Below are 26,558 nucleotides of genomic sequence, written 5' to 3'. Positions count from 1 at the left end.
AGGTTGGATTAGAGCATGAGCATGTCAGTGGGGATTGTTTCGATTACATTAACTGATGTGGGAGGCCCCAGGCTGTGGTGGGGGGCACTAGTCCCTGGGTTGGGGTCCTGCTCTATGTAAGAGTGGAGAATGTTGGCAAGCAGTAAGCAAGCATGCATTCATTCACTCTCCGTTCTTGATTATGGATGTGACCCACTGCTTCAAGGCTAAAACGTGTGTTGGCTCTACCCAAGGACATCCGCGGCCCATTCCCCATGTGCCTGTGGAAGAGACTAGCTGGGTTCCGAGGGCTTTGACGTCTGTGAGGGCTGTGACTCGTCACTGTCTCCATTTCTCCCCTGCTAACCGCTGGCTTCTTGCTTCTCTTGCAGCTAGTGGAACATTACTCTTACAAGCCGGACGGGCTGTTAAGAGTCCTCACCGTACCGTGTCAAAAGATTGGCGAACAGATGGGTGAGTGACTGGGACACAGAGGGTCTAGTTTGAGAGACATTGGTCACCATCAGCCTGGTGTCAGATTTGTCTGTAGCTAGAGTTTTCCTGCCTGGCCCACAGTCAGGACAAATCTCTCTCACCCGCCAGTCCCACAGCCCCTCAGACCCAACCAAGCAAACACAGAGACTTATATTGCTTACAAACTGTATGGCCGTGGCAGGCTTCTTGCTAACTGTTCTTACAGCTTAAATCAATCCATTTCCATTAATCTATACCTTGCCACATGACTCGTGGCTTACCGGCATCTTCACATGCTGTTTCTCATCATGGCGGCTGGCAGTGTCTCTCTGACTCAGCCTTCCACTTCCCAGCTTTATTCTCCTCCTCGTCCCGCCTATACTTCCTGCCTGGCCAATGGCCAATCAGTGTTTTAGTTATTGACCAATCAGCAACACATTTGCCATACAGAACATCCCACAGCATTTGTCTATTCCAAATTCAAGCAGGATGAGGCTTTGAATTTACCATGTGACTAAACTTGATGTCACTCCAATTCTAGGAAGCATTAGTTGAAAGATAATCAATCACTATAACTTTTAAAGAAAACTGTGGATTTCAGTTGCATGTGTTGCCAGGGATGATACCACACACCTTTAATCTGAGCATTAAGGAGGCAGAGGCAGGCAATCTGTGTGAGTTCAAGGCCAGCCTGGTCTATATAATGAGACTCTGTCCCCAAAAATTTTTTTTACTTAATTGAATGTGTGAAAAATCCAGTAAAATAGGAAAGTATTGATGCAGAAACTTTACAGTCTGCTCAGTATGTTCCAGTCATATTGATTGATCTAACAAGTAGGTGGTTCACACGAACACAGCAGTAATTGTCTAACTGTAACCATGGCATATTCCTCTTGCAGGTCACCCACAGAGTTCAAATGCCCACCCTGTGGTGAGTATTACTGTAGGTGCCTCTGCTGGGGGAGCAGTTCTGTCTGAGTACACGGGGAGTCAGGTTGTAGTTAGCACAGGTTCTGGACTCCAAGCACAGCCCTGAAGACCTGGTAACTCCAGCGAGTCTGGGAAGGCACCTGCCTGTGACCATTGCTAAGCCAGCCTGTTTTCATGGTTTCTTGGCTGGTTTATTTTCTCTTCATCCTCTAGAAGTATACAGACTGAGGAGGAAACCCACAGTTAGATCAGAAAGGCCTTCTGTCAGATGTAGAGAAAGGGGGTATATTGTTCAAGTACAGCCTTGCACTGTCTGTGTGAACAATGTGTGTGCCATCCACAGGCCTGCCTACATGCATATCATTAGGACGTGGCTGGCAGATGGGTGTCTCCTTGAGTTTAGCTACCTAACTCCCTTGGCCAAACCAATTGACACAGAATTTCTAGGGACTTGACCTCCCGGGTAAATCGGCTTGACTGATGATTAGGAGAAGGGGGGGGGGGTATTCTTGATAAGAACTCAAGAGGACGATGCAGAGAAGGAACGTGTCTGGTAGTCTTGGCCAGAGCCCACATCCCACTCCATGTCACTAGATAAGACTGTATCCCAGATGTCCCTGTGTTAAATTATCCCTTTCAACATCATGCCCACAAAGAGAGAAGAATCTCAAGTCCCTTCTCAATCTAGGATGTCAGAGTTGGCACTTAGGTTGTTACTCAGCAGGAGATGGTCTTCTCATGTCTTGGGGACTTCAGCATGGACATCCCAGCCCATTAGCACCACTGGGGAATAATTCCTGACTTCTGTCCTGCTAACTCCTAAAAAACAAAATCTTCTGCCTCCAGCGGGGACAGGTGGCCACTCAGGACTGATACTGTTGATTCCAGGGTTAGCACTTGTTACCAAACTGAGAGATCTTGAATTGGCTAAAACACCAGTAAACTTGAGGGTCCTTTGAAACACAGTGCCTCAGGTCCTCACTTACATGGGGTCCTCATGTTTCTCATGGACCTGGTGTTTATCATTCGGTGTCCTTGAAACAGATCTGTTGTCCCTCTCAGGCATGTCCAACTTGTGGCCTGAGGGCTGCATATGTCTCAGGACTTACAGATGATGACAGTGTCATAATTGCAACCAGTGTCACTGAACAGAGACACCACTGAGCAGTCAGTAAGTAGAGTTTCTCATGGAGCCTGAGACACAAGATTTCCACAGACAACATGGTGGCTTCATGTAGCACCTTTAATTTTGTAGACTTCGGTGGAAAATATTTACTGAATATTCTAGACATCTCTGCCCGAATGGTAGACTCTTCTGGAAGCATCTCAAATGATCCAGACTTGCATGCAGGAAACCTCCCTGGGGCCAGTGAAGGGGGTAGGCAATGCACCCGCAGAAACAAGGCCAGCCAGCATGTCGGGTAGCTTGTCATGACGAAGAATATCTTGTGTGTATTTTCTGAAACTAAACACTCTATTCCTCTCTGCCATTGTGGTTTCTAGAGTTGGTCACCAGGTGGAATAATCTCAAGAATCAAATCCTACTCCTTCCCAAAGCCTGGCAGAAAGGTGCTAAAGTGTCCCCTGCTTGCTGTCCCTGACTAAGTGGTAGGATAGACCCGCACGCAGACCACGCTTGGCTCCCTACCCCTTACCCAGCACAGCTCTGCCTCCATGCCTCTGCCGCACGCTGAGTTTTGAGTGCACCTGCTGAACCTGGCAGGCCCTGCACAGTGCATTCCATGCTTTGCATGCAGGTTCTCTGTTGCTACTGCTGCATAGCCGGACCGTGATGCATTGTTCTCCTCCAGCACATAGCTTCAGTCATTTCAGTGAGTGCAGCCAAGAGTTGTTGATTCTCACATCAGATGGTCTGCATGGTCAGCTTGCCTCGTGTGTCCAGAGTCACATGTTGCAGCCTTAGAGCCTCTGTTACACAAAGCTCTTCACAATGGGCGAGACTGAGGTCTCGGAAGTGCTCTGTCCCTGAGACATCAGGCTGATTTTTGGATTAGTTACATGACTGTATTTTGAGGGACAATAAAAAGAAGACCTTGTGGGCAAGATGGTTCAGGGGCCAAAGGCACTTCCCCCAACTCTGACAGCCGAGTTTGATTCCTGGAACCCACATGGTGGAAGGAGAGAACTGACTCCTGCAAGTTGACCTCTGACCCCATGTGTGTTCTGTGACTCATGCACACACTAAATAAATAAATGTAAGAAGTTTTTTCAGGGTCTGGGAATCAAACTCAAGTGCTTTACCACTGAGCTATGTCCCAGCACTTGTTTTGTTTTGTTTTGTGTGTGTGAGACACGATTTTGCTCTGTATCCCAGGCTGTCTTTGAACTTAATTCCACCTCCCAAGTCCCAGAATTGCAAAGAGTTCCATCCTGACCTTTGTATCAACTTATTTATAGTGAACCACACAAAAGGGCACACACGCAACACATACCTACACACCTGTATGTGTGTATGTATGTATATGCACAGATATATGTATATACACACATGTATGTGTGTATAATATGTATAGATTGCTTTTTTCATATCTATTTTTATCTTCTTTAGGTAAAGTTGATTCTATTAACAGCTACTTTCATTTTATATTAATATTTTCCAAGCATGTGGGCACATGACTAAGCATGGCCACACAGAGTTGAATCTTCAAAGTACTTATTAAAACAAAAGGCATAAATGCCCAGAAATTTTACTCAGTAATTATTCTCTATATTGATCCTAATCCTGCTGACCAGAACACAGAAAAGAGAGTAACATGACGGCTGAAGAGAAAGGAGGCCGTGTTGTACCCTGTGCGGTCAGTGATAGTTAATACTGCAGCTGCTCCATCTCAACAGCCTGAGCCTTGCTCGGATTCCGACATGCTCTCCTTGTTGAGGGCCCCGTTTTATGACTGGGGTAGCTCATGTCCAGCGAGCCCAGTGGTAAGCACAGTGTCTCACAAGCTGAGGTACTTAATATTCACCTGTTTAGGGAGCTTCTCGAAGGTGTTCTTATAAGTCCACTCAGGCCAGCAGCTACAGCACTGTGGCTCGGTGTTAGACTCAGAGGCACCATAGTCCTGAGTGTGACAGCGTCCTTACCAACCCTCACAGAACACTGTGGGACACTGAGTAAGCCTGTGTCTCCTCCTCCTCCTCCTCCTCCTCCTCCTCCTCCTCCTCTTCCTCCTCCTCCTCAACCTGACTCCTCGTGTGCTTCCATTCTGCCTGTCCTTCCACTCGTCCTAGTCCAAGGCCTGTTTTGAACTCACAGCCCCAGCTCTGCACAGACCTAGCAAGGAGCACCATCTTTCATCCTAGCAGCTCACATTTTCTCTCTTGAGTTCCCTCAGAGACACATCAGCCCGAGATGCTGTATGTGCAGGAGCACACATAAACATGTGAATGACACACTCATATATACCTCCATACATCTGTGCCTGTGTGTACACATTTCTATAATATATTTGTATTATATATGCACTTCCATACATATGTATAGTATGTATATTTAAGCATGCATATATCGGTGCTCACATATGCAAATTTATTACAAGGACTTACCTTACCCAGGTGCACAGACCAGCTAAGCAAGTGCAGCGTCCTTCGAGGAGGTTGTCAAGAGGGGAAGGCCTAGAGCCATATGGAAACTCAGTGGCATGGCTAAAGCTGCCCCATGGTAGGGGTCAGCTAGCTTTCCTTTACCCCTTTTTGTCTTTCCTCAGAAAGTCTAAACTTAGGGACCCTCAACTGACTGAGTCAGGTCCATGGGGGGTAGTCCTCATGACATAAGTCAGCTGGCTGGGGACTATAATTCCATCAGCAGAAGCCCTTCTTGGCGGCAGTACTACCTCATGCTGAGATTTCCACACGATTCGGTAATGATCACTCAGGAGAGCCCGTTGGTGTGTCAAAAAACAATGCTGCACTGGGAGAGATGGCCCAATCAGTGAAGTTCTAGGTGTTCAAGCTTGAGCACCGGAGTTTAGGTCCCTGTCACCCATGCAAAAAGCTGGGCACAGTGGCACATGCCTGATGTCACTGTGCTGAGGAGGCAGAAGCAGTCTAGCCAAAAAGGCAAGTGCCAGGTTCAGGGAGAGAGAAGCTATTAAAAAAAGATACCTTCTTTCAACTGAGGCTTTGCTTCCAGAGCTTTTGGTGGTAACAGTGGTCCTAGCAAGGCCTGTTCTCAAGAACTATGGGAAAGCTGGAAGTGGAGCCTTGTATCTTCATTACATCATAAAGCAGCCAACTGCTGCTCTTTAACTATCTCAGTGCAAAACCACCCACCCCTTCTGCAGAACATGCCCCAAGTGGGGTGCCATTATTGCCCCGAACCCATAGATCTCTGCCTGTGCATGAAGTAGGAGGTGGTGGTTGCCTGCTGAGGGCTGAGGCATCCAGATGAGAAAAGTTGTGTTTCTCTTGAAGGGTCTAGGGGCTATCTGTTTCTGGATCATGAACACTCATTCTCATAGGGTGCTTTGTGTTGGGTAGCATGGTAATGAAGCCCTGAGCCACATCCACTTAAAATGGAGTCCTGCTTTCCAAAAGAGGTACCCAGTCTTTACCTTTATCTAACAGATAGACACAGGGATAGCACCTGTCAGTCTGGATATGAAATCCCTCCAGCAGCTTGGATGTTCAGGGTCCCTTGCCACTGATCCCCACTTGCTTCTGATACACTGCCATTTTTTCAGTGATTTTTCTGAGACCCTTAACTCTGCTTTAAAAATATCCCTAGCAGATTTTATTATGAAATTGTGGGTGCTGGTTTATTATAACAAGCCTTTTGAAGTCCTCTTACTCTGGAGAATATTCTAGGGAGGCTGCATGCAGTCCTAGGATGAGGCACTGAGTGGCAGAGGCAGGAGCTCTTCTATCCACAGGAAGGGTTAGACCTGTTTTCCCCATCTCGGGGCATCCTTTAATTCCATAATGGATCAGAGTTTGTCTTGGGAATCTCAGAACCTTCTTATGTACAGAGAAAAATCAAGAAGACTTAAAATTGTAGTCGTGCTAACTTGAAAAGACTTTTAAAATTTGTTTGCAGCTGGAGTTTGTTTATAAAGAGAGCAAAGTAGGTTGGGAAGGATAGATATGGTAGGAATTACAAGTATAAGCTAGGGAAGTTCTCCTTAGGCAGGACAATGATAGTATAAATGATAAGGGGAATCCAAGCAACACCCAACACTACTGAAGTCATATGTAAAAGTTTAAGAGGGTCATGAGAGATTTACCTGGGTCTATTTCCCTTTCTGAGTATGAAGACTTAAGAGAGAACTCATTTTAAACTCTGTAAGTTTACATTTCACATCTCCCATTTATGAGAGGTTGCTTTAAAATCTGTTTATCCAACTATCCACTCATCTATCCACCCACCCATCCATCCACATATCCATTCACACACCCACACACCTATCTAGCCATCTGTGCATACATACATACATACATACATACATACATACATATATGCATACATTCACCCACCTATCCATCCAACATCCATTTTTTCACATATTGTGTTGTGCGTTCTCCTAAGCATCCATTACCAGCATGGCCCAGCTCTGGAGCTTTGATTTAATGCCTACATTTGCATAACTTCTGCTCTGTTGTCATGGTTAGTTCTATTACATGATCCAACAGGAGTGTTGGACAGAAATTTTCCCTAGAAAATGAATCCAGTGACATCTCCATGACATCTGAGACCAGATGTCCTTTGGCTCTTCCGCAGACATTGCCAGCCTCTAACTCATGGTAAACACCATGAAGCTGGGAAGTCAAAGTATCTTGAGACATGTGTCCCTGTGTTGGTAATGACACAGTGTGACTCCATTGTTAAATTTTGATGCATGGGAATGTCGTGTTAGTGAGACAGATGAGTATTTAATGTGCGCTTCAAGACCGTGGCTGCGTAATGTTAGCTGAATGTCTCTGTTCCTTTAAACTCCCCCCAAGTCTGGTGCTGTCTCATTTCTTCATGGCAATATGTGGATGCTGATAAGGTAAATAGATACACAAGATAAACAAAAACTGGAGGAGAGGAGGGTTAAAGTTGAACAGTGGTTTGCTTGTGAGACAAGTGTAGTGGCCATCACCTTTTTTAATTTGTGGTGAAAATGGGTCAGAAACAGAGAAAATGTTTCCAATGGAAAATCCTTCAGAATATCAGGAGATTCCCCTCCACTTATTTCATGAGGCAAATCAATGTTAATCAAATCAGTGAGAAGCCCCTATGTGTAAGAGCCAGTGAGACCTCCCTTCAGTTTCTGCCTCAATGACCAGCCACAGGTCAAAAAGGAAGAGTCCCTTCCCTTCAGGAAAGCAAAGAGAACTTCTCTTGTGGCATGGCACATGCCTGCCACCACCACCACTGTCGTTATTGTTATCATCCATGGCAGTGGTGCACGGGGTGGGGGTGGAGATTCTGCAGAATACAGCCTTCCTCTTTAGGAATTGCAGCTAATTTCCCGGGCTACCCTGTAGCATCAGTGCATCGTGCCTAAGTCTGTATGGAAGGCAAAACAGATGGACACAGCTTGACTTTACTTTTTAGATAACTTCCACATGAGGAAGGGCAAGTTCAAGGCAGAAATGAATCCATGGGGAACGTATGAGATCCTCCTTCTGGGAGGTGGGAAACACACACCCGAAGGGCACTTAATTGGGAAGAAAGTTCTACTGGAATGAACAGAATGGATTCCCTCCTTCCAGCTCTGAGGCCATGTCAGGGGTGTGAGCTGTAAGGCGTGAGCCTGTGTAACCTTCTCAGGTCCAAACAGTTGCCTGAAGAATGAGAAAAGCCTTTCTGACCTCTTCCTAATCCTTGTCACCTGTCTCCCCTGCATAAGCTAACGTGTGATCATTTGAAAATAACGGCATCAGTGCAGAAATGATAACCTGCTGTCATTCCTGTGCTTTAGCCTGTCCCGCCACCTGGGAGCCGTCCAGAGAGTACTGTGTCCTTCAACCCCTATGAGCCAACAGCAGGGCCCTGGGGCCCGGACAGAGGTGAGAGATGCGCTTTTACTCAATGAACATTCAGAGCAGGGTGCATGGATGTCTGTCAGTGTGCAGAGTCAGCTTACAAATTCCTGGCACTGTTCCAAATTTGCCTTACAGTGATGGTCAATATTAAACAGCAGTCACATCCGGCCACAGGCAGAAGATATCACATATCATTAAATAAGCAGTTCTGTCATGTGAAAACACTTTTACAATGAAAACAAACACCCAAAACCCAACCGTTGTCAGCAGTGACGGCACCATGCTTCTGCTTCCAAATCCTGTGTGTGTGTCACACTCCATAGACCACAGCTGCCTTTCTTGGAAAAACGTGGTCTTGGCAGTAGGTTCAGCTCACAGTCATGATGACTGGGAGGCCACAGAGGTGACTTGTTCCCAGAAGTGGGACCTTTGGATGGCTTCCTTGGGTTCATGAGTGTCTCTGTGTTATTTTTTGTATTATTAATGAACGTGAGGTTTGTTTATTTCTAGAAATTGCCACCAAACAAAGAATTAAAGCAACAAGAGTCAATTATCTTTCATTTAATTTATAGCTTGTGGCTGGGGATGTGGCTCCTGATAGAGCTCTTGTCTGGCATGCACGGAGCCCTGGGTTTCATTCCCAGGACTGCAAAATCCAGGCATGGTGACACACACCGTCAAGGTCATTGTTGGCTAGACACTGAGTTCACGGCCCTTCTCACAGTTTGGTAGCCTCAGAACAGTGGAACTCCATCCACGGCATCTCAAACACTAAGCATTTTGGCTTTTTATAGCCTTGCCTTGGTGAGCACATGCATCATTTCTCTTGAACTCTGTTGGTTCCGTTATAAGAAACCAGAACATGTCACTGGTGGCACCTCGCAACTGGAGAGTGTCAAAGAATGTTCACATCTGGCTTAAAACCTAACAGGTTTGCCCAGCGTTACTCCTGGTGTAGAAGGCCTATCTTGAGAGCTCTTCCCTTGCTTCGGTTCTCAGCTGCGTGCAACTGCCCCATAAGAACACAGGAGTGGAGGGCAGGGCAGCACAGCAGTGCTGTCTGGAGTTATGTGTTGCCTAACTACCTTGCAGGCCTTCAGAGAGAAGCCCTGCCCATGGACACAGAGGTGTATGAGAGCCCTTACGCTGACCCTGAGGAGATACGGCCCAAAGAGGTCTACCTAGACAGAAGCCTGCTGACTCTGGAGGACAGTGAACTGGGCTCTGGTAACTTCGGGACCGTGAAAAAGGGATACTACCAAATGAAAAAGTAAGTACCATTGCTCCGTTATGTTACTGTCATCCTCAGTGTGAGCATGCGTTATGGAAACTTCTAAGAATGCAGCTAGAGTGTTCATTTAATCCCACACATGAAGTTTCACCTGGCATGGCTAAGTACTTTTTCACTAGCACTATAGTTATTCATTTCTGATACAGTAATTTTTAATTTATGTTTTATTTTGTGTGTGTGCACATATGTCATGGCATTCATCTCGTGGTCAGAGGAGCATGAGTTGGTCCGCCCTTTCTCACATGGGTTCTGGGAATTAAACTCAGGTCATTAGACTTGGCAGCAAGTTCTTTTTACTAACTAATCCGTTTCGCCAGGCTTCATTTCTGGCTCATTTGTAACAAAAGCAACCTTTGTGTATGCTAACTGTAGTTACGTAATGAAATGTTTATTTTAGTATATGTGCCCTGTAGAAAGTAACTAAATAGAAATAAGCAAATTCATAAGAAAATATGAATCTATTGTACTCCCAAACATAACTGCCTATGACTAACCTTAGTCTAGCCATTTGTTGAATCTTTACATGGGTAGAAAATTTTTGTTTCTGGTACCTCACTTTCTGTGCACACGCATAGAGGCCATTTTGCTTATTTTTAAATATATGCATGTGAATCACAGTCACATTTAAAGTTGAATATTAAGAGATAGAAAGACGGCTTAGAGGTTAAGAGGGTATACTGCTCTCCCAGAGGACCTCAATTCACTTCCCAGCACCCACATCAGACAGCTCACAGCTGCCTGTAACTCCAGCTCCAAGGAATCTGATGCCCTCTTCTGGACTCTGAGGGTACCTGCACTCAACATGCATGTACCCACACACAGATATATTCACTTAGATACATAATTTAAAATAAACCTTTTGAAAAACTGAATTTTTAATTTTTATGTATTTAAACATAGATTTTCCTGATTTGTCTTAGTTTGTTTTAATTCCTTGATAGTTAATCCCTTGATTAATTAATATGAAGTAATATGATTAATTAATATGAATTTATACACAACTTCAACTGCAGGTTTTAGGGAGGTGAGAAGCTATGTTCTACCAAGGCCATTGGGAGGCAAAACAATGTCTTTCCATCACTGGATCTTCCAGTGGGTAAACTCAGCCCATTCTCTCCCCAGACTCAATTCTTTACTGTCTTTCAGATTTCTCTCAGCAGACTTGTTTAGCTTGTGTGAAGGTTTTGGTCAACTTGCCTTACATGCATTCTCAGGTAGTTTGTATGTAGTACTAAGTATTTTCGGTACTCAGGGTAATTTGATGTTAATGTGTGATATCATGTAGCATTTTCCTTTTCTTGATCCTGTGTACCTTATATATGAACTAAGATGATTTTACACACAGATGTGACAACCAGCATCACTGCTGAGTTCACTTGTGACCAGTAGCAGTTTATCTAGCTATCCTCTTCAACAAAGACGTGTCACTTATAATGGCAGATCTCTGTGTGTGTGCATGCACATGTGTGTATTTATGTGGATATGAGTGTCTATGTTCAGATATGTTCAGAGGTATGTGTGGGTGTGAGTACACATTTGTGCAGGTGTGTGTGTGTGTGTGTGTGTGTGTGTGTATGTGTGTGTTTGTGCAGGTGTGTGTGTGTACAGGTACAAATGCATGTAGAAGGAAAAAAATGAACCTCAGTTGTCATTTCTCAGGAGCCAGCCACCTTGTTTCTTGAGACAGGGTCTTTCACCGGCATCTGGGGCTTACCAATTAGCTATGGAAACTGGCCAGAGAACCACAGGGATCTACCTGTCTCTGCCTCCCCAGAGCTGCAATTGTAAGTGTGTGCCACATCCATTCTTTTACATGTTGGGGTGTTGGAGGTTGGTTCCCAGTCCACATGATTTCATGGCAATCACTTTACAAGCTGAGCTGCCTCAATAATGATACTTTTTCATCATGTCTAATCCTTATTCTCTGAGTATTTTTCCTTGCCTTAGTATATTATCTATGGATTGGAGAGTAGTGTTTTATAACTGGCAGGGCCTCATGCCTGGCCACGGACAGAGAGATCCCAGCATTCCTGTGGTGGTATTGTGTTCCCCAAAATATTGTGCACCCTAATAAACTTATCTGGGGTCATAGACAGAACAGCCACTAGATACAAAGGCTAGAAAATGGTGGCACTCACACCTTTAATCCTAGCACTCCAGAGGTAGAAATCCCTCTGGATCTCTGTGAGTTCAAGGCCACATTGGAAACGGCCAGGCATGGTGACACATGCCTTTAATCCCAGAAAGCAAGCCTTTAATCCCAGGGAGTGAGGCAGAAAGCAGAAAGGTATATAAGGCATGAGGACCAGAAACTAGAAGCATTTGGCTGGTTAAGCTTTCAGGCTTCTAGCAGCAGTTCAGCTGAGACCCATTCTGGATGAGGACTCAGAGGCCTCCAGTCTGAGGAAACAAGACCAGCTGAGGATCCGGCGAGGTGAGGTAGCTGTGGCTTGTTCTGTCTCTCTGATCTTCCAGTGTTCACCCCAATAACTGGCCCCAGGTTCGTTCTTATTAATAAGACTCATTAAGATTCCTGCTGCACATTCCCCTTGGGTATGGTTTGTAACTGTACATTATGGCTGCTGCCTACCAGGCTGAAGAAGTGTCGTTTTGTTCCTCTATTTCTGGGAGGTCTTTAATCATGGATCTATGCTGAATTTTGTTGAAGACTCTCCCCCTCCACTGAGCTCAATCTCTGGTTCTTTTTCTCTACTGTGCTCCTCTGGTGACTTACACCCATCAGTTTTCAGATCTGAAGTACATCCCTCATTCTTGGAGTAAATTTCCCTAGTCTTTCATCAATTCTATCTTTTCTTCAGAAGTGATTGAATATAACTTCTGAGTATTTCTCTCAGAATTTTCATATCTGTGCTCATGAAGTGTCTTAATTACTGTTCTGTTGCTGTGAAGCAACATCGTGACCAAGGCAGCTTATAAAAGGAAACATTTAATTGGGAGCTTGCTTACAGTTTCAGAGGGTGACTCCATGCACATCTTGGCAGCAGGAAGGCATGGCACTGGAGCAGTAGCTGAGCTGAGCGCTTGTATCTTAGCCACAAGTTGGAGGCAGAGAGCAAGGAACTGAGCCTAGATGAGCTTTTGAAACCTCAAAGCTGACATGCCTCCTCCAAAGAGGCCACGCCTACTCCAACAAGGCCACACCCACACCAAGGCCACACCTACTCCAGCAAGGCCACACCTCCTAATCATTCTCAAAACAGTTCTACTAACTAGGGGCCAAGCATCCAAATATATGAGACTACAGAGGCTGTTCTCATTCAAACCACTGTGTGACATTATCAGTCAATTGCTTTCTTACGAGTCCTATAATGAGTCCTTATTCTCTTGTCTGTAAAAGAGCCCAGGGATTGGAAGATGAGGTGTTTCAGAAAGTCTCTTCCTGGGGCAACAGACGTTCAGGCATCAGAACCACAGCAGCCTCATACAGTGAGTGGGGAATCGCCTTCCTCATTTGCTTTTCTAAAAGAGGTGATATTTTCTTGTTTAAATGTTTAGAGGAATCAAGAGACTTTTTCTTTTTTTAAGTTCTTAATTTGGATCCCTACCTCACATCATAGATGTAACCATAAACCCAAATACAAAAGTCACAGTCCGTGACTAGAGATGACAGAATGGAACCTCTCATGGTCCCAGGAGGACCCAGCGAGTCCCCTTGGGTGCTGATACTATCTAAATCCACCTGTAAAGACCTCAGGCTGATCCCGAATCAGTACAACGCTAGTGTGTGTGCTTCTCTGTGTGCCCGTCACATTTATTCTGTTATTTGTTGTATTCTATTTGTTAGGGGTGTGTGTGTGTGTGTGTGTGTGTGTGTGTGTGTGTGTGTGTGTCCGTCCATGGTGTGCGCGGGTGCTCTGCCACACCACCCATACAGAGATCAAAGGACAACCTTGGGTGTCACTTCTTACTTTCCACCTTGTTTGAAACAGAGCCCCACAAGTCATGGGGTCATGGATCCTCCCATGTCTTCCTTTCATCTTGCCCTAGAAGCACTGGGATTACAGGTGTATGCTACTATATCCAACTTCCTGTGGCCCCTGGGAATCTGAACTCAGGTCCTCACTCTTGCATGACAATTACCTTATACACTTTGCTATCTCCACCCAGTGGCCATTTTCTGAATGACTTTAAAAGACTCTTGTTCTGCAGCCAGTGTGTCAACATTCCCCCACCCCACCCACCAGGCATTGGAGTTTGCCCCACATGAGTACCAGATAATGGGGTAAATCCACGGAGTCTGTTTAATGATCAAAGGAATTTATTTTGGGGGTAAACTCACAACCATGGGAGATTTGCCATAGGATCTGGGAAAGCTGAGCTATGTTCCATGTTGAACAGCTTGGCCCAAGATCTCAGCATCTAGAACCACCACAAGGTAGCCAAGAAGAAAGGGCATACATGCATCCCTGGTCTTAAAGGTCCTCAGTGGCCCAGCCCCAGAGGCCGGTACCTCAAGATCATAAGCAGGTGTAACAGCTACAGCTGCCTCACTAGGTGATGCTTTAGGGCATGGCTCAAACAGCTATCTACTACTCGGGACATCATGCATTCCCCAACCCTGGCCACCCCCGGGCATCATGCCTCACAGAAGAGAACTTCTAGACAGTTTGCAAAGTTTCTCACGAGTTGCAATCTGTGTTCCAGAGTTGTGAAAACAGTAGCTGTGAAAATCCTGAAGAATGAGGCCAACGACCCCGCCCTGAAGGATGAGCTGTTGGCAGAGGCCAATGTCATGCAGCAGCTGGACAACCCCTACATTGTGCGCATGATCGGGATCTGCGAGGCCGAGTCCTGGATGCTGGTGATGGAGATGGCGGAGCTGGGGCCCCTCAACAAGTACCTGCAGCAGAACAGGTGCCGGGGAGCTCAGGTGCACGGAAGCTGTGCGCAGGCCCTGCTTGGGCTGTGCTGGGGCCTGGTTTCCGTGGAAAGACACTCTCTCTCTCTCTCTCTCTCTCTCTCTCTCTCTCTCTCTCTCTCTCTCTCTTTCTCTGTGTGTGTATGTGTGTGTGTGTACACCTGTGGGAGCACACCTATGTGTGGGTGTATGTGTGTGGAGGACAGAGGTCAATATTAGATGTCATTCTCTATCCCCTGTTACTCTCCCTCTTATTATTTTTTTATTTATATGTATATGCCTGTGTGAGTGTGTGCCACATGAGTGCAGATACTCACAGAGGCCAGAAGAGAGTGTCAAATCCCTTGGAGCTGGAGTTACAGGCAGTTGTGAACCTTCCAACCAAGCTCAGGCCCTATACAAGAACAGTTCATGTTCTTAACCACTGAACTGTCTCTTCGACTCTCCATCTTACCTTCTTAGACAAGGGTTCTCACTGACTCTGGAGCTCACCAATTCAGCCAAACTGAGCTGGTCACAGAGCCCCAGAGATTACAGATCCTGACTGCTATACCTGACTTTTATATGAGTGCTGGGGATCCCAACTCAGGTCTTCATCCTTGTACCAACTGAGGCATCTCCCTAGCCCTGCCAGAGAACAACTCTAACCCATCATTTGGTCTTTACCCTTCTCTTTGAATCTCTGTCCAGTGATAAAATCCTCAGTGTTTGTGGACAGGGCATCTCCTGGCAACAGGCAGAACTTTTTTCTTAGATAAACACCTTGAACAAATGTTTTCCTGGGGTACTATCTTTGTCTTCTCTGGTTGACCTCTTGAGTACCTGGATCTGAAGGGGCAGGCTATAAACAGAGGCAGAGCTTTCTGTCCCATATGCCCAGCCGATTATACATGGCAGCCACTTCCCAAATTACCACTCAGTGGCTTCTATTAATTATAAATGCTTGGCCAAAAAAACCCACAGAGACAGCTGACCCAAGCTAGTGGGAGCCCATGGACACTGGACTGACAGCTGGGGAGCCTGCATGGAACTGCACTAGGCCCTCTGAATGAGGGTGACAGTTGTGTGACTTGAAGTGTTTGTGGGTCCCCTGGCAATGGGAACAGGACTCATCCCAAGTGCATGAACTAGCCTTTTTAGAGACCATTCCCTATGGTACCATGCCTTACTCTGCCTTGATGCAGCGGGGAAGGGCTTGGTTCAGCCCCAACTTGGTAAGCCAGCCTGTGTTGAATTCCCAAGGGAGGTCTTACCCACTGTGAAGAGTGGGTGGGTGTGGGAAGGGGAGAGTTGGGGGGTAGCAGGAGAAGGAGAGGGAAGGGGAACAGTAGGTGGTATGTAAGATGAAAAAAAATCTTTAACTAAATAAGGAAACCTTTAAAAAAATAAATAAATGCTTGGCCGATGACTCAGGCATATTACTAGCTAGCTCTTACATTTAAATTAACTCATATTTCTTATCTATACTTTGCCACATGGTTCGTGGCTTGTCACCTCATTTTCTACAATCTTGCTTCCTCTGTGGCTGGGTGGTGTCTGCCTGGACTCCACCCTTTTTCCTCTGAGTCCTCCATTTCATTGATCCACCTACCCTTATCTTGCCTTGCCATAGGCCAAATTGCTTTATTATATCACTCAATGAGAGCAGCACACATTCACAGCATACAGCAGGACATCCCACAGCAGCAGGCTGCTGTTCACTGATTGGTCGTCAGTGGTCTAGGCACAGCTGCTCTAAGGCTGTGGTCAACATAGAGAAGCTCTGTTGGAATGAACCGCACTCCATGGCTTAGCTCATCACATTGTTCTCCATCGTTTGTACTTTACTGTTGTCTCAGACTCTGTAGAAAGGGGTGAGCCCTTCTTTATAGGCAGGAAATGGAAGCACGGAACAGGTTACAGCTTGTCTTTATTATTTCCAATATGCATGTGTGAATATGAGCCTTTGGGCAGGTGCTACAGGTAGAGGTCAGAGGTCAACCTAGAGCATTGCCCATCCCCTGGAATACCACCTGCCTCCTTGGAGACAGGGGTCTCTCATTGCCCTGAGCTCATCAGTTATGCTGGGTAAGCAGCACCAATCATATACCAGCTTCCCTTCCCCAGCCTTCAGACTGCAAGCATGGCCCCCACCCCGGCTTTGTTCTCACACCGGCGCTGGGCATCAAACTCAGGTCCTCATGCTTGCGAGATGGACACTTTGCCACCTAAGCTGTCCCAACAGCTGTGACTTTCTGTACATGCCTGAAATGAAACGCGTTGAGCACCGTGAGAACGGTGTTCAGTCTGAAGAGCTGTGTGTCAGAGAGGTTGCCTGCCATGCCCGTGCCTCCTGTGGTTGTCTTTGTGTCTGTACGGAGCATATGCGTGTGTATACATGGGCACGGGTATGCATGTATACATGCAGAGGCCAGAGCATTGCATGTCCTCCTCTGCCACTCTCGACTTTGTTCCCTGAAGACACTGCCAGGTGTGGCACCCCCTGTCTCTAGTCCCAGCACCAGAGCGACAGAAGCTGGTGGATCTCTGTGAGTTTGAGACCAGCCTAATCTACATAGCGAGGTCCAAGCTAGTTAGGGCTGCACAGTGATGCCCTGTCTCAACAAAGGGAGGGAGGGGAGTTCTCTCACTAAACAGGATGTTCTGCTATTTTGTTTTGTTTAGGTTTTTTTGGGGGGTTGGCTTTTTTTTGTCTTGTTTGTTTTTTTGTTTTTTTTGGCTATGCTGGTAACCAGCAAGCCTAAGGATCTTCCTGTTTCCACCCCCTACCAGTGCTGAGATTACAGGCATATGTGGCCACACCCAGCATTTTCACATTTTCTGGGGATCAAAATTTAGGTCCCCATACTTATGCACAAGTGTCCTTACACTGATCTGTCTTCCCAGCCCCTGTCCTACTGTTTATAAAGAAGGAATGCATGGACCCCTCTTCTAGTACACAGGGAACATGGCTGTGTGTTTGGAATGACCACCGTCTACACTTGCTAATGACAGCCTGTGATTCTAGGCACATCAAGGATAAGAACATCATTGAGTTGGTTCACCAGGTTTCCATGGGAATGAAGTATTTGGAAGAGAGCAATTTCGTGCACAGAGATCTGGCTGCGAGGAACGTGCTTCTAGTCACCCAGCATTATGCCAAGATCAGTGATTTCGGTCTTTCCAAAGCCCTTCGTGCTGATGAAAACTACTACAAGGTAGGACAGCTCAGTGCAGGCTCATGGCAGCAGATCATCAAAACATTGAAAGATAAATATCTGCTCTCTGTATTTTATTTTGGTAGAAATATCACTAGTAACCTTATGGAAAAGTATTCTTAAGATTAATTCTGTCAATCAAGAAACAAAACCCAAAAATACTTAACATATCTCAACTGAAGACTTGTTCAGACTAGCATCTTATGTTTTTGATTTTTTTCATATTTGTTTATCTTGTGGTGTGTACATAGGCATGTGTGCCACAATGTACTAATAGAGATCAGAAGACAACTTACAGGAGTTGATTCTCTCCTTCTACCATGTCTATCCCAGGAATCAAACTCAGATCTTCAGGCTTGGCAGCAGGCACCTTTTCCACTGAACCATCTTGCTGGTCCTGAATTTTGAGTTTTGAAAAAAGGATGGAATGTTTGTGATAACTTGGTTTCATCAATGTAAATTGAACAAGTTGATTTTTCTTTTTTTTAGACAGGGTTTCATGCAGCCCAGGCTGGCTAATGGGCGCTGAGTTCTGGGGTTACAGACATGCACCACCATAGTTGGGTTATACCGTTCTGGGACTCAAACGGAGGGCTTCATGCTTGACCACTACTAACTAACCCACTTCCTCAGCCCCAGAACTGATTGATTCTTGAGAGATTTTTTCTGACTCCTCATTCGAGTTGACACTACGAATTTCAGTGGAGGCTTTTCTCTGCTCCACTTCTCAAACCCAACTCCTGCGTGGATTGGCATGTGCACATCTGACTTAACTCGTCACAGAATGTCCACTCTGCTTCCAGGCCCAGACCCACGGGAAGTGGCCCGTGAAGTGGTATGCCCCCGAATGCATCAACTACTACAAGTTCTCCAGCAAGAGTGACGTCTGGAGCTTCGGAGTCCTGATGTGGGAAGCGTTCTCCTATGGGCAGAAGCCTTACAGAGTGAGTCATGCTTAGCTGTGTGTTCCATGCCTCAGCCTCATGGCCTTAGGAAAGCATCACTCAGTGTAGGATTATTGCCACAAGAACCTGGGGACACCCTGAGGTCTCATATCACCCTCTAACAGAGAGCAGTTAGCACACCCTCAGCTTACAGTAGCCTGGAAATGACACTTGATGCTAAGTGAGCACGTTTTCACCATGTGCTACGTACACTCACCAGACACAGCCCCAGGCCATCCTCCTTCAGAGCTAAAATAGAAATGGTCACGCCGACAGCATCAACTGTGTTAGCTGTCGCTGTGTGTGTTCTCGTATGTGTGCACGTGTGTGTGGAGGCCAGAGAGCATCCTCAGGCATCATTCCTCAGGGACTATTCACCTTACTTTTTGAAATAGTCTCTTTATTGACCTGAGTTCACCCAATAGGCCAGGCTGGCTGGCCAGTGAACCCCAGGGATCTGCCTGTCTCTACACCCCCAGCACTGGGATTACAAGCATTCACTTGTAATCTTGACTTTTTACATGGGCTTTGGGGATCGAACGCAGGTCCTCATACTTGCAAGGTAATCACTCTGCAGACTGAACCGTGTGTGTGTGTGTGTGTGTGTGTGTGTGTGTGTGTGTGTGTGTGTGTGTCTTCCTGGATGTATGCAGATCCTAGGATGCCACTCAATAGACTGTCATAAATGAAGGCCCTACATCCCACAAAGCCAGGCCCTAAATAAGGAATCAGAACAGAAACCCCAAAGGCCCCCTTCTCCCCAGCATATCCAGCCCTTCACACTGGGCAGCCACCTCTGACTCTAGGATTCCAGAGGAAGGGCCCCAGCATTGTGACTGATGTCACCTGAAATTGCACAGCCTGTGCCTGTGTCTCTCTGTCTCTGGGGGCGAGGTCTTTTCTTTGTTGGCATATGTTTTAAAAGCTTGTGTGCATTTTCATGTCTCAGGGGATGAAAGGCAGTGAAGTGACCGCCATGCTGGAGAAAGGGGAGCGTATGGGGTGCCCTCCAGGATGCCCCAGAGAGATGTACGACCTGATGAACCTTTGCTGGACCTATGAGTGAGTACCCAACCCTTCCTTCCATTGACCTGAAGGTTTATAGAGGTAGATGGCATGACTAGTGTCTCAGTTACTTATGTAACTGTGACAAAATGTCTCAGTCAAAAACTAACAGTGGCAAAGGATTTATTCTAGCTCAGAACTCCAGATTCCAGTCCATGACCACAAGGAGGTCAAGGCCGCACAAACTGAAAACATTTGGTCACATCATCACAGTGGAGAGCTGAGAGAAAAGATGTCATCCATGCTTCAGTGGTCAGCTAAATTTCTCCTTCCTGAGAAAGTCCAGGATTCCCTGACCCAAGAGTGGTAACCCATGGTGGGCTGAGTCTTCACATCAAATAACATGATCAAGACAGTTCCCTACAGGCCGACTTGTTCTGACAGTCCCTTGTTGAGATTCTCTTCCCAAGCGGTTTCAGACTGTGTCAAGTATAATTAAAATTAACCTTCACAGCTGGTGTTATGGAGTTTGTGACCCCTGGGAAAGGACCACAGACCCAATCCAACTATAATTAAAAGTTTTATTGGTTAGCTCTCTAGGACGAACAATCTCTGAGCCAAATTTGAGGTTACCATGAAGGAGGGGTATGGGGAAGTTTTTGTTTTTTTTTTTTTTAAGGCAAAAACCACAAGAAGACCTTCTTATCTAAGCAAGCAAGCAAAAACTGGTCTGTTCTGCCAAGTTAAGTGCTTAAGGCAACTCAAAACAATCTTTGGGTATCTGTGTAAGCAAGTTACAGAAGTCAAAAAAGCAGTTAGTCATATGGTAACAAGTAGATAGTCACGACTACATTTTTGGGTGGGAGGTCGCTGAGTCAAAGTTACTGGGAACTTACCTTCCAGGGACTGGAGTCAGAGACACATGGCTAGTGGGTACCAAGATGGATTCCCAGCATAAAATGAAGTTTCTTCAGCCATCACACTGGGTGTTAAAATAAAGTATGGATTCTTTTGCTGTGTCAGGAATGCGCTGCCTTCTACATAAATGATGGCAGGGGGTGGGCCAGAGATTGACTGCTTTACTATCCAATCACGTCTCTTCGAGGCAGGGACACTAATATATGCATTTTGCAGCTGTGGGAACATGATGGAACACACTCAGGCAAGCTAGGACAGCTATAAAGTTACCAGCTGTTAAGATTTTATGAGATCACAGTGTGGATTGGAGGAAATCAGAGTCCCAGGTGGCATCTCAAGCATCTGGAGCAGTCCCTGCCTTTGACAATGTCTGAGCGTGTCCCTGCTTCCACAAAGCCTTATTGTATCCAGGCTGGAAGCTCCTGGTGACCACAGACAACTCAGGGCCAGAAGTCCCCACACAGTGGAGCAGGGTTGCCACACGCCACACTCACAGACTGCTCAGAGCACGGGGTCAGAAGCCCTGTCCCTACTCTAAGGTGCGGTGTGCTTTGCTTTCCCTAACAACCCCTGAGCAGGACACCATGTGCAAGATGAGAGTGGGAACAGCACCAGGAGCCACGGGGCCTGTCCTGTGGCACCTGTCGGGGAGGGTCCCAGCCACTGGGCATGTCCTGTGTCACTGCCACTGTGTTGCAGCTATCTGGTGCCATTGAGATGCTCGCTGTTAGAAAGCCAAGCTTGGGCTGGGCGGTGGTGGTGCACGCCTTTAATCCCAGCACTCGGGAGGCAGAGCCAGGTGGATCTCTGTGAGTTCGAGGCCAGCCTGGGCTACCAAGCGAGTCCCAGGAAAGGCGCAAAGCTGCACAGAGAAACCCTGTCTCGAAAAACGGAAAAAAAAAAAAAAAAAAAAAAAAAAAAAAAAAAAAAAAAAAAAAACAGAAAGCCAAGCTTGAAACCATCTATTAAGATGCTACTGGGCCCAACCGCCCATTCAGCTCTGCGGAGCTCTGCCCTGGGAGAGATTCCTGGCCCTGAGATTCCTTGCCCTGTGGAGCTGTTGTTGTGACAGGGCAAATGCCAGAATAGGGCCAGTTCAAGTTTAACCCCAAGTGCTGCCCCAACTTTCCTACTGAAAACTTTGTCTGCTCTGACTGTCACAGATGAGAATCTAAGAAAGGGGGGGGGGATGTAAGTTCCCAGCAGGGCTGGGGTCCCAGCGTCTTAGGGAAAACGCTGACTCTCAGACCCCATTGCCAGCAGCTTTGCTAGGTTAATTTTGAAGTGCAGCTGGTGTGAACAAGTTTTTCTTGCCATCAGTCCCATGCATATAGACTAACAACTGTTCTCGTGTGCTACAAGAAAACTAAAGGTGATTTAAAACACCAGAATCATGTGCAAGGACTGACCCTTGTGGGCAGGGGATGCATGTCTGTGTGCACAAGTGTGTATGTGCAGGTGTGCTTGGCCAGGCATGCACCACCTTGTTTTTTCTTCATTTAATCTTTTATTTGTGTATGCATGCATGTGTGTGTGGGTGTATGTATGTGTGCAAGTGTGTATGTATGCAAGTGTTTGAGTGTGCCCCAGCACATATATGGAGGTCAGAAGACAACTTTCGGGACTCGGTTCTCTCCGTCTACTATGTGGGTGCTGAGGACCAAATTCGGGTCCTTTGATATGGTACCAGGTGCCTCTACCCACCAAACCACCTCACTGGGCCTCTGCTTTATTATTTGAGGCAAAGTCCCTTCCTAAACCTAAGTCACACTATTTCTGCTGTACTGACAGCCAGCAAGCCCCAAGGGAGTCACCTGTGACCACCCTCCAGTGCTGGGGTACAGAATGGTACAGCCATATCTGGCTTTTATGTAGCTGTTGGTGACCCACACTCATGTCCTCACACTTGGACAGAGGTACTTATACACTGAGCTGTCTCTTCCGTCCCATGCCATTTTATAGAAGGAACTTGAACACTGGAGGATTTTGTTAACCTGGAGGTCCAGGAACCATCCCCTCATGAGCACAGAGGGAGGTGAGCTCCCTTTCAGTCAGGAGGTAAAAGTTTCACCCACCATTTGCTCAGAGCCTTGCTTGTCAACAGCACAGACTTACTGTGCAGAGTTAGGAGGCACAGGGTCTGGGGCTTTGCTGTGGCCACAGAAGTCTGTGAGCTCTTGCCAGAGCTCATGCCAACAGGCCTGTCTCTGAGAGTCCAGCTGGAGTGTGGGTAGGGTGTGTTACAGCTGTGTCCATATTCTCCTCTTCGGATTTTGAGCCAAGAGACTTGGGAATCGGCTCCATTGGTAGTTCTCGGTGTACAAATAGCAGGACCTGAGTTCAGTCCCAAGAACATATAAAAATGCCAGGCATGATGGCGTGTGCTTGTGGGCCTAGCACCAGGGAGAGAGATGGAGACAGAAGGTCCCAGAGACTGAATGATCAGCCAGCCTTGCCCACTTGGCAAGTTCCAGGCCATTGAGAGATCCTGTATCAAAAAACCAAAGTGGATGGTGTCTGAGGTGTAGCTGGAGTTATCTCCAGGCCTGCCTGGGCCCACAGCCACTCAGACCCAAATAAACACACAGATGCTTATATTATTTAAGCTGTTTGGCCTAATGGCTCAGGTTTCTTGCAATCTAGTTCTTATATCTTAAATTAACCCATTTCTATTAATCTATAAGTTGCTACATGGCTTGTGGCTTACCAGTACTTTACATCTTGCTTCTCATAGTGGCAGCTGGCAGCGTCTCCTGACTCAGCCTTCCACTTCCCAGAATTCTCTTCTCTGCTTGTCCCGCCTATACTATACTTCCTGCCTGGCTACCGCCTATACTATACTTCCTGCCTGGCTACCGCCTATACTATACTTCCTGCCTGGCTACCGGCCAATCAGTGTTTTATTTATCAATCAGAGCAACACATTCACAGCATACAGAAAGACTTCCCCAGCACTGAGGAATGACACCAAAGTTGTCCTCTGTCTTCCACACACGCTTAAATCACACCTCCATACACATCTACCCGCATTTATGAGAAAACACACAGTATTATGAGTCAGCTGTTTAATGCATCTATAGCACAGGGATCAATTAGCTGTCTTCAGACATGGAAGATGTTCCATAACACAGTGCAGAATTCTTCCCGCTCACAAGGACAGGGGTCCTTGGATTCTTGTAAAATTCAGGCTTGAGTTCTGTAGTTTGGGAGTGGGAAGAGACCATTCTGACCATGCTGGTGCAGGGTGCAGTGACCAGCATTCACCACCAGGGGGCAGTGACTTAATCATGTTTCCACCGACTTATCTACAAACACTAATACATGCATCTCTTCCTCCTTCAGGGTAGAGAACAGGCCCGGATTCACAGCTGTAGAACTGCGGCTTCGCAATTACTACTATGATGTGGTTAACTAACTTCTCGGGTGCCTGTCCTTGGCCACCTTGGGTCCTCAAGCGACACAGAAGCTTCATTCAGATGAACTGGCTTTCAGAGTTTCATCTCCCTCTGCCCAGGGTGAGAGCTAAGCAATGCTAGGACTCACCTTCACAGTGGGTCTGGCCCAAAAATCAGAGCAGCAGCAAGACCTCGGGGCCCACGGATTCATCTATCTGGTTTTCGTTTCCATCTGTGTGGTTTTCATTATGGGTTACATTTGGGAACTGTTTCCAAATCTTCACATCGTTACCGTTCCTCCGGGTCCAGGATTGCAATGTTCTCCTGCAGATCGGGAACGTGCCGTGGCACTTAAGCAAAGGAAATAAAGAGAAAACTCACCTGTGCAGCTGGCAAGCACGAAGGTGGTTAAGGAAAACAACAAGCCTGGACACCGTTTTTTGCACTCGCGCTGGAGACAGAAATACCACACGGATGAGACACACTGACATGGCTCTGGAGTCCGCCTTCCTGCAGAAGGACTTGAAGTCTGTCCTTGTATGCTTGCAGGAGGGGATGTAAATAACGCTCTGATGGAGGCTGCCAGGGAAGCTGGCTCCCTTGACCCTCTGCGACTGAGTTGAGTGTGTCAGACTCCCTGCCTTCTGCAGAGGGAGTGCAGCCCAGCATCCCTCCTGAGTCCATGGTGGCCTGCGCGTCTGTTAGGTATTGTTCTCATTGCTCACAAACACCGGACAATTGAAGGGAGGAAGGGTCTGTGTGGGCTCCCGGTTGGGACAGGCCATCGTGACTGAAAAGACATTGCAACAGGAAGGAAAGGCTTGGCGGCCCGAGCAGGAAGCTAGACGGTCCCCTGGCATCCACACTCAGGAAGCAAAGGGTGAAGAGGACCTGGGGTCAGGCTATAAGGCCTCAGAGCCGCCACTACCCCAGTGACCCACTTCCTTCAGCCAGGCCCTACCTCCCAAAGGTCCCACAAGCTTCCTAGACAGTGAGTGCCACCAGCCGGGGACCAAGCGTTCAAATATGCGAGCCTCGGTGGGGGGAGGGGCATTTCACATTTCAAGAGCGACAGGATCTTGAGATTTTCTGTTGCTGTAACTGAGCACCTTGAAGGGAATGTACAGAGAAAAGGAATGTATCTGTTAGACCTGTGTCCGTCCTTTCTGCTTGGGAGACTGGAACCTCCCCCAGCGAGGTGCGGCACAAGACAGAGACCTTCCCACAGGGTTAAACAGTGTGATGCCCTGACAGAGCAGCTGGACCGTCTCAGGCTGGTCCTCCTCTCATGAAAGCCCTGATCCCATCTCAGGGCCCCCTCAGGACCCCACCTCATCCCGCAAAGGCCCCATCTCCAAACACCATTCGAGTGACTCTGAATCTTCAACACATGGACCCTGGGGGGGGACACATTCATACCAGAGCAGAGGGCAACATGGTAACCAAGGCCATCTCAAGAGGGCAACATGGTAACCAAGGCCATCTCAAGATGAGTTTCTGAATGGAATTTTAATTCACAATAAAACCAGAGATTTGATCTTTACCACAGTTAAGCCTTGCTGAGTGCAGTTCTGAGCTGAGGACATGTGACCTGAGAATTTCACTCTATCCTTTTAGACTTGGCTTATGTGTGGCTTACTTTCTGATCATACACAAAGTGTCACCCATTTGTAGCACTTTTGCTGAGGACTTAAAATTACAAAGGCTGCATACATTTGTTCTGTGTCTGGAAATATATACAGATGTGAGCCTCTGGTCTTCACTCTGAGACACTGTGACATACACAGGCAGGGATGGTACAGGAAGCCCTGCTGGTGGTGGGTGAGGAATGGAGAGAGGGTGCGATCGTGCCTTTCAGACTACGGACACAATAAACTTAGCCTCTCTAAGGCAAGCATCTGTTAAAGCATGGTTAAGAAGTACTTAGAAGTCATCCATGTGTCTTGGAATTGTGCCGACAGATCAATCTTCTTGCTAAAAAGGGAATCCCTGTATGTTGAACTCACTGAGCTGACCCACAGAACACAGAATTGGGGATGAAGTCTCATAGGTCAGGCCACCACCTGCAGATCTAGATTCAGGAAAGCAAGGGGCCGCTGTATTGGTTATGGAGACAGAACCATCTGTGCCACACCTGAGCAAGTTCTCTGCTCCCGCCTTCCCCTGTCCCCAGGGTGGGGCTATGAAAAAGGTCGCTTTGCAGGTTGGGAAGTCTGTGTGTAAGAACCCTGTGGAAGCCTCTGTGTTCTCTCTGGCCTCTCTGGCATTGTCCCTCCTTTCCAGGGGTTTGGAACTGACCATTGTCTAGATAGGACTGAGCAGGATGGAGGCGGGGCCTTTGCCTTCCTCTGGAAGGCCAAGATAGGTTCTCATGTGCAGGAGTCGCACTGCGGCCAGTGTTCAGCACTCTCATCTGGAGAAAATCCTGCCTTGCTGTCAAGATTAATCCTCTCCTCTGGGGCCACAGAGGAGGGCAGGACCAAGGGCAGATCCTCCCTGGATGATCTAGACTAAGGATGCTCGAAATTTGCAAGGTCAGGAACCAGCCAAGGTCCTTAG

The 26,558-nt window shown here is 46.9% G+C and overlaps 1 protein-coding gene across 5 annotated transcripts in view; it reads left to right on the top strand.

Annotated features, from left to right (window-relative positions):
* The window catches only part of Syk (spleen associated tyrosine kinase), a 76,553-nt gene extending 51,006 nt beyond the window's left edge, over positions 1-25,547 (top strand). For 4 of the 5 annotated variants that reach the window (XM_052728639.1, XM_052728642.1, XM_052728638.1 and 1 more), the window contains 10 exons: positions 372-453; positions 1,353-1,384; positions 2,887-2,952; positions 8,307-8,394; positions 9,463-9,640; positions 14,327-14,536; positions 17,548-17,737; positions 18,541-18,681; positions 19,631-19,743; positions 23,947-25,547. In XM_052728639.1, the coding sequence (XP_052584599.1) occupies positions 372-453; positions 1,353-1,384; positions 2,887-2,952; positions 8,307-8,394; positions 9,463-9,640; positions 14,327-14,536; positions 17,548-17,737; positions 18,541-18,681; positions 19,631-19,743; positions 23,947-24,019 (1,173 nt within the window). In that variant the 3' untranslated portion in view covers positions 24,020-25,547. The remainder of the gene's footprint in view (positions 1-371; positions 454-1,352; positions 1,385-2,886; positions 2,953-8,306; positions 8,395-9,462; positions 9,641-14,326; positions 14,537-17,547; positions 17,738-18,540; positions 18,682-19,630; positions 19,744-23,946) is intronic. The other variant, XM_052728643.1, reaches the window with a different exon arrangement.
* Positions 25,548-26,558: the final 1,011 nt, after the last annotated feature.

This window comes from Peromyscus californicus, unplaced genomic scaffold (genome assembly GCF_007827085.1).
Source record: "Peromyscus californicus insignis strain IS unplaced genomic scaffold, ASM782708v3 Scaffold_8__1_contigs__length_139910024, whole genome shotgun sequence".
Lineage (NCBI taxonomy): Eukaryota > Metazoa > Chordata > Mammalia > Rodentia > Cricetidae > Peromyscus > Peromyscus californicus.
This window is presented reverse-complemented; position numbering and strand designations above follow the sequence as displayed.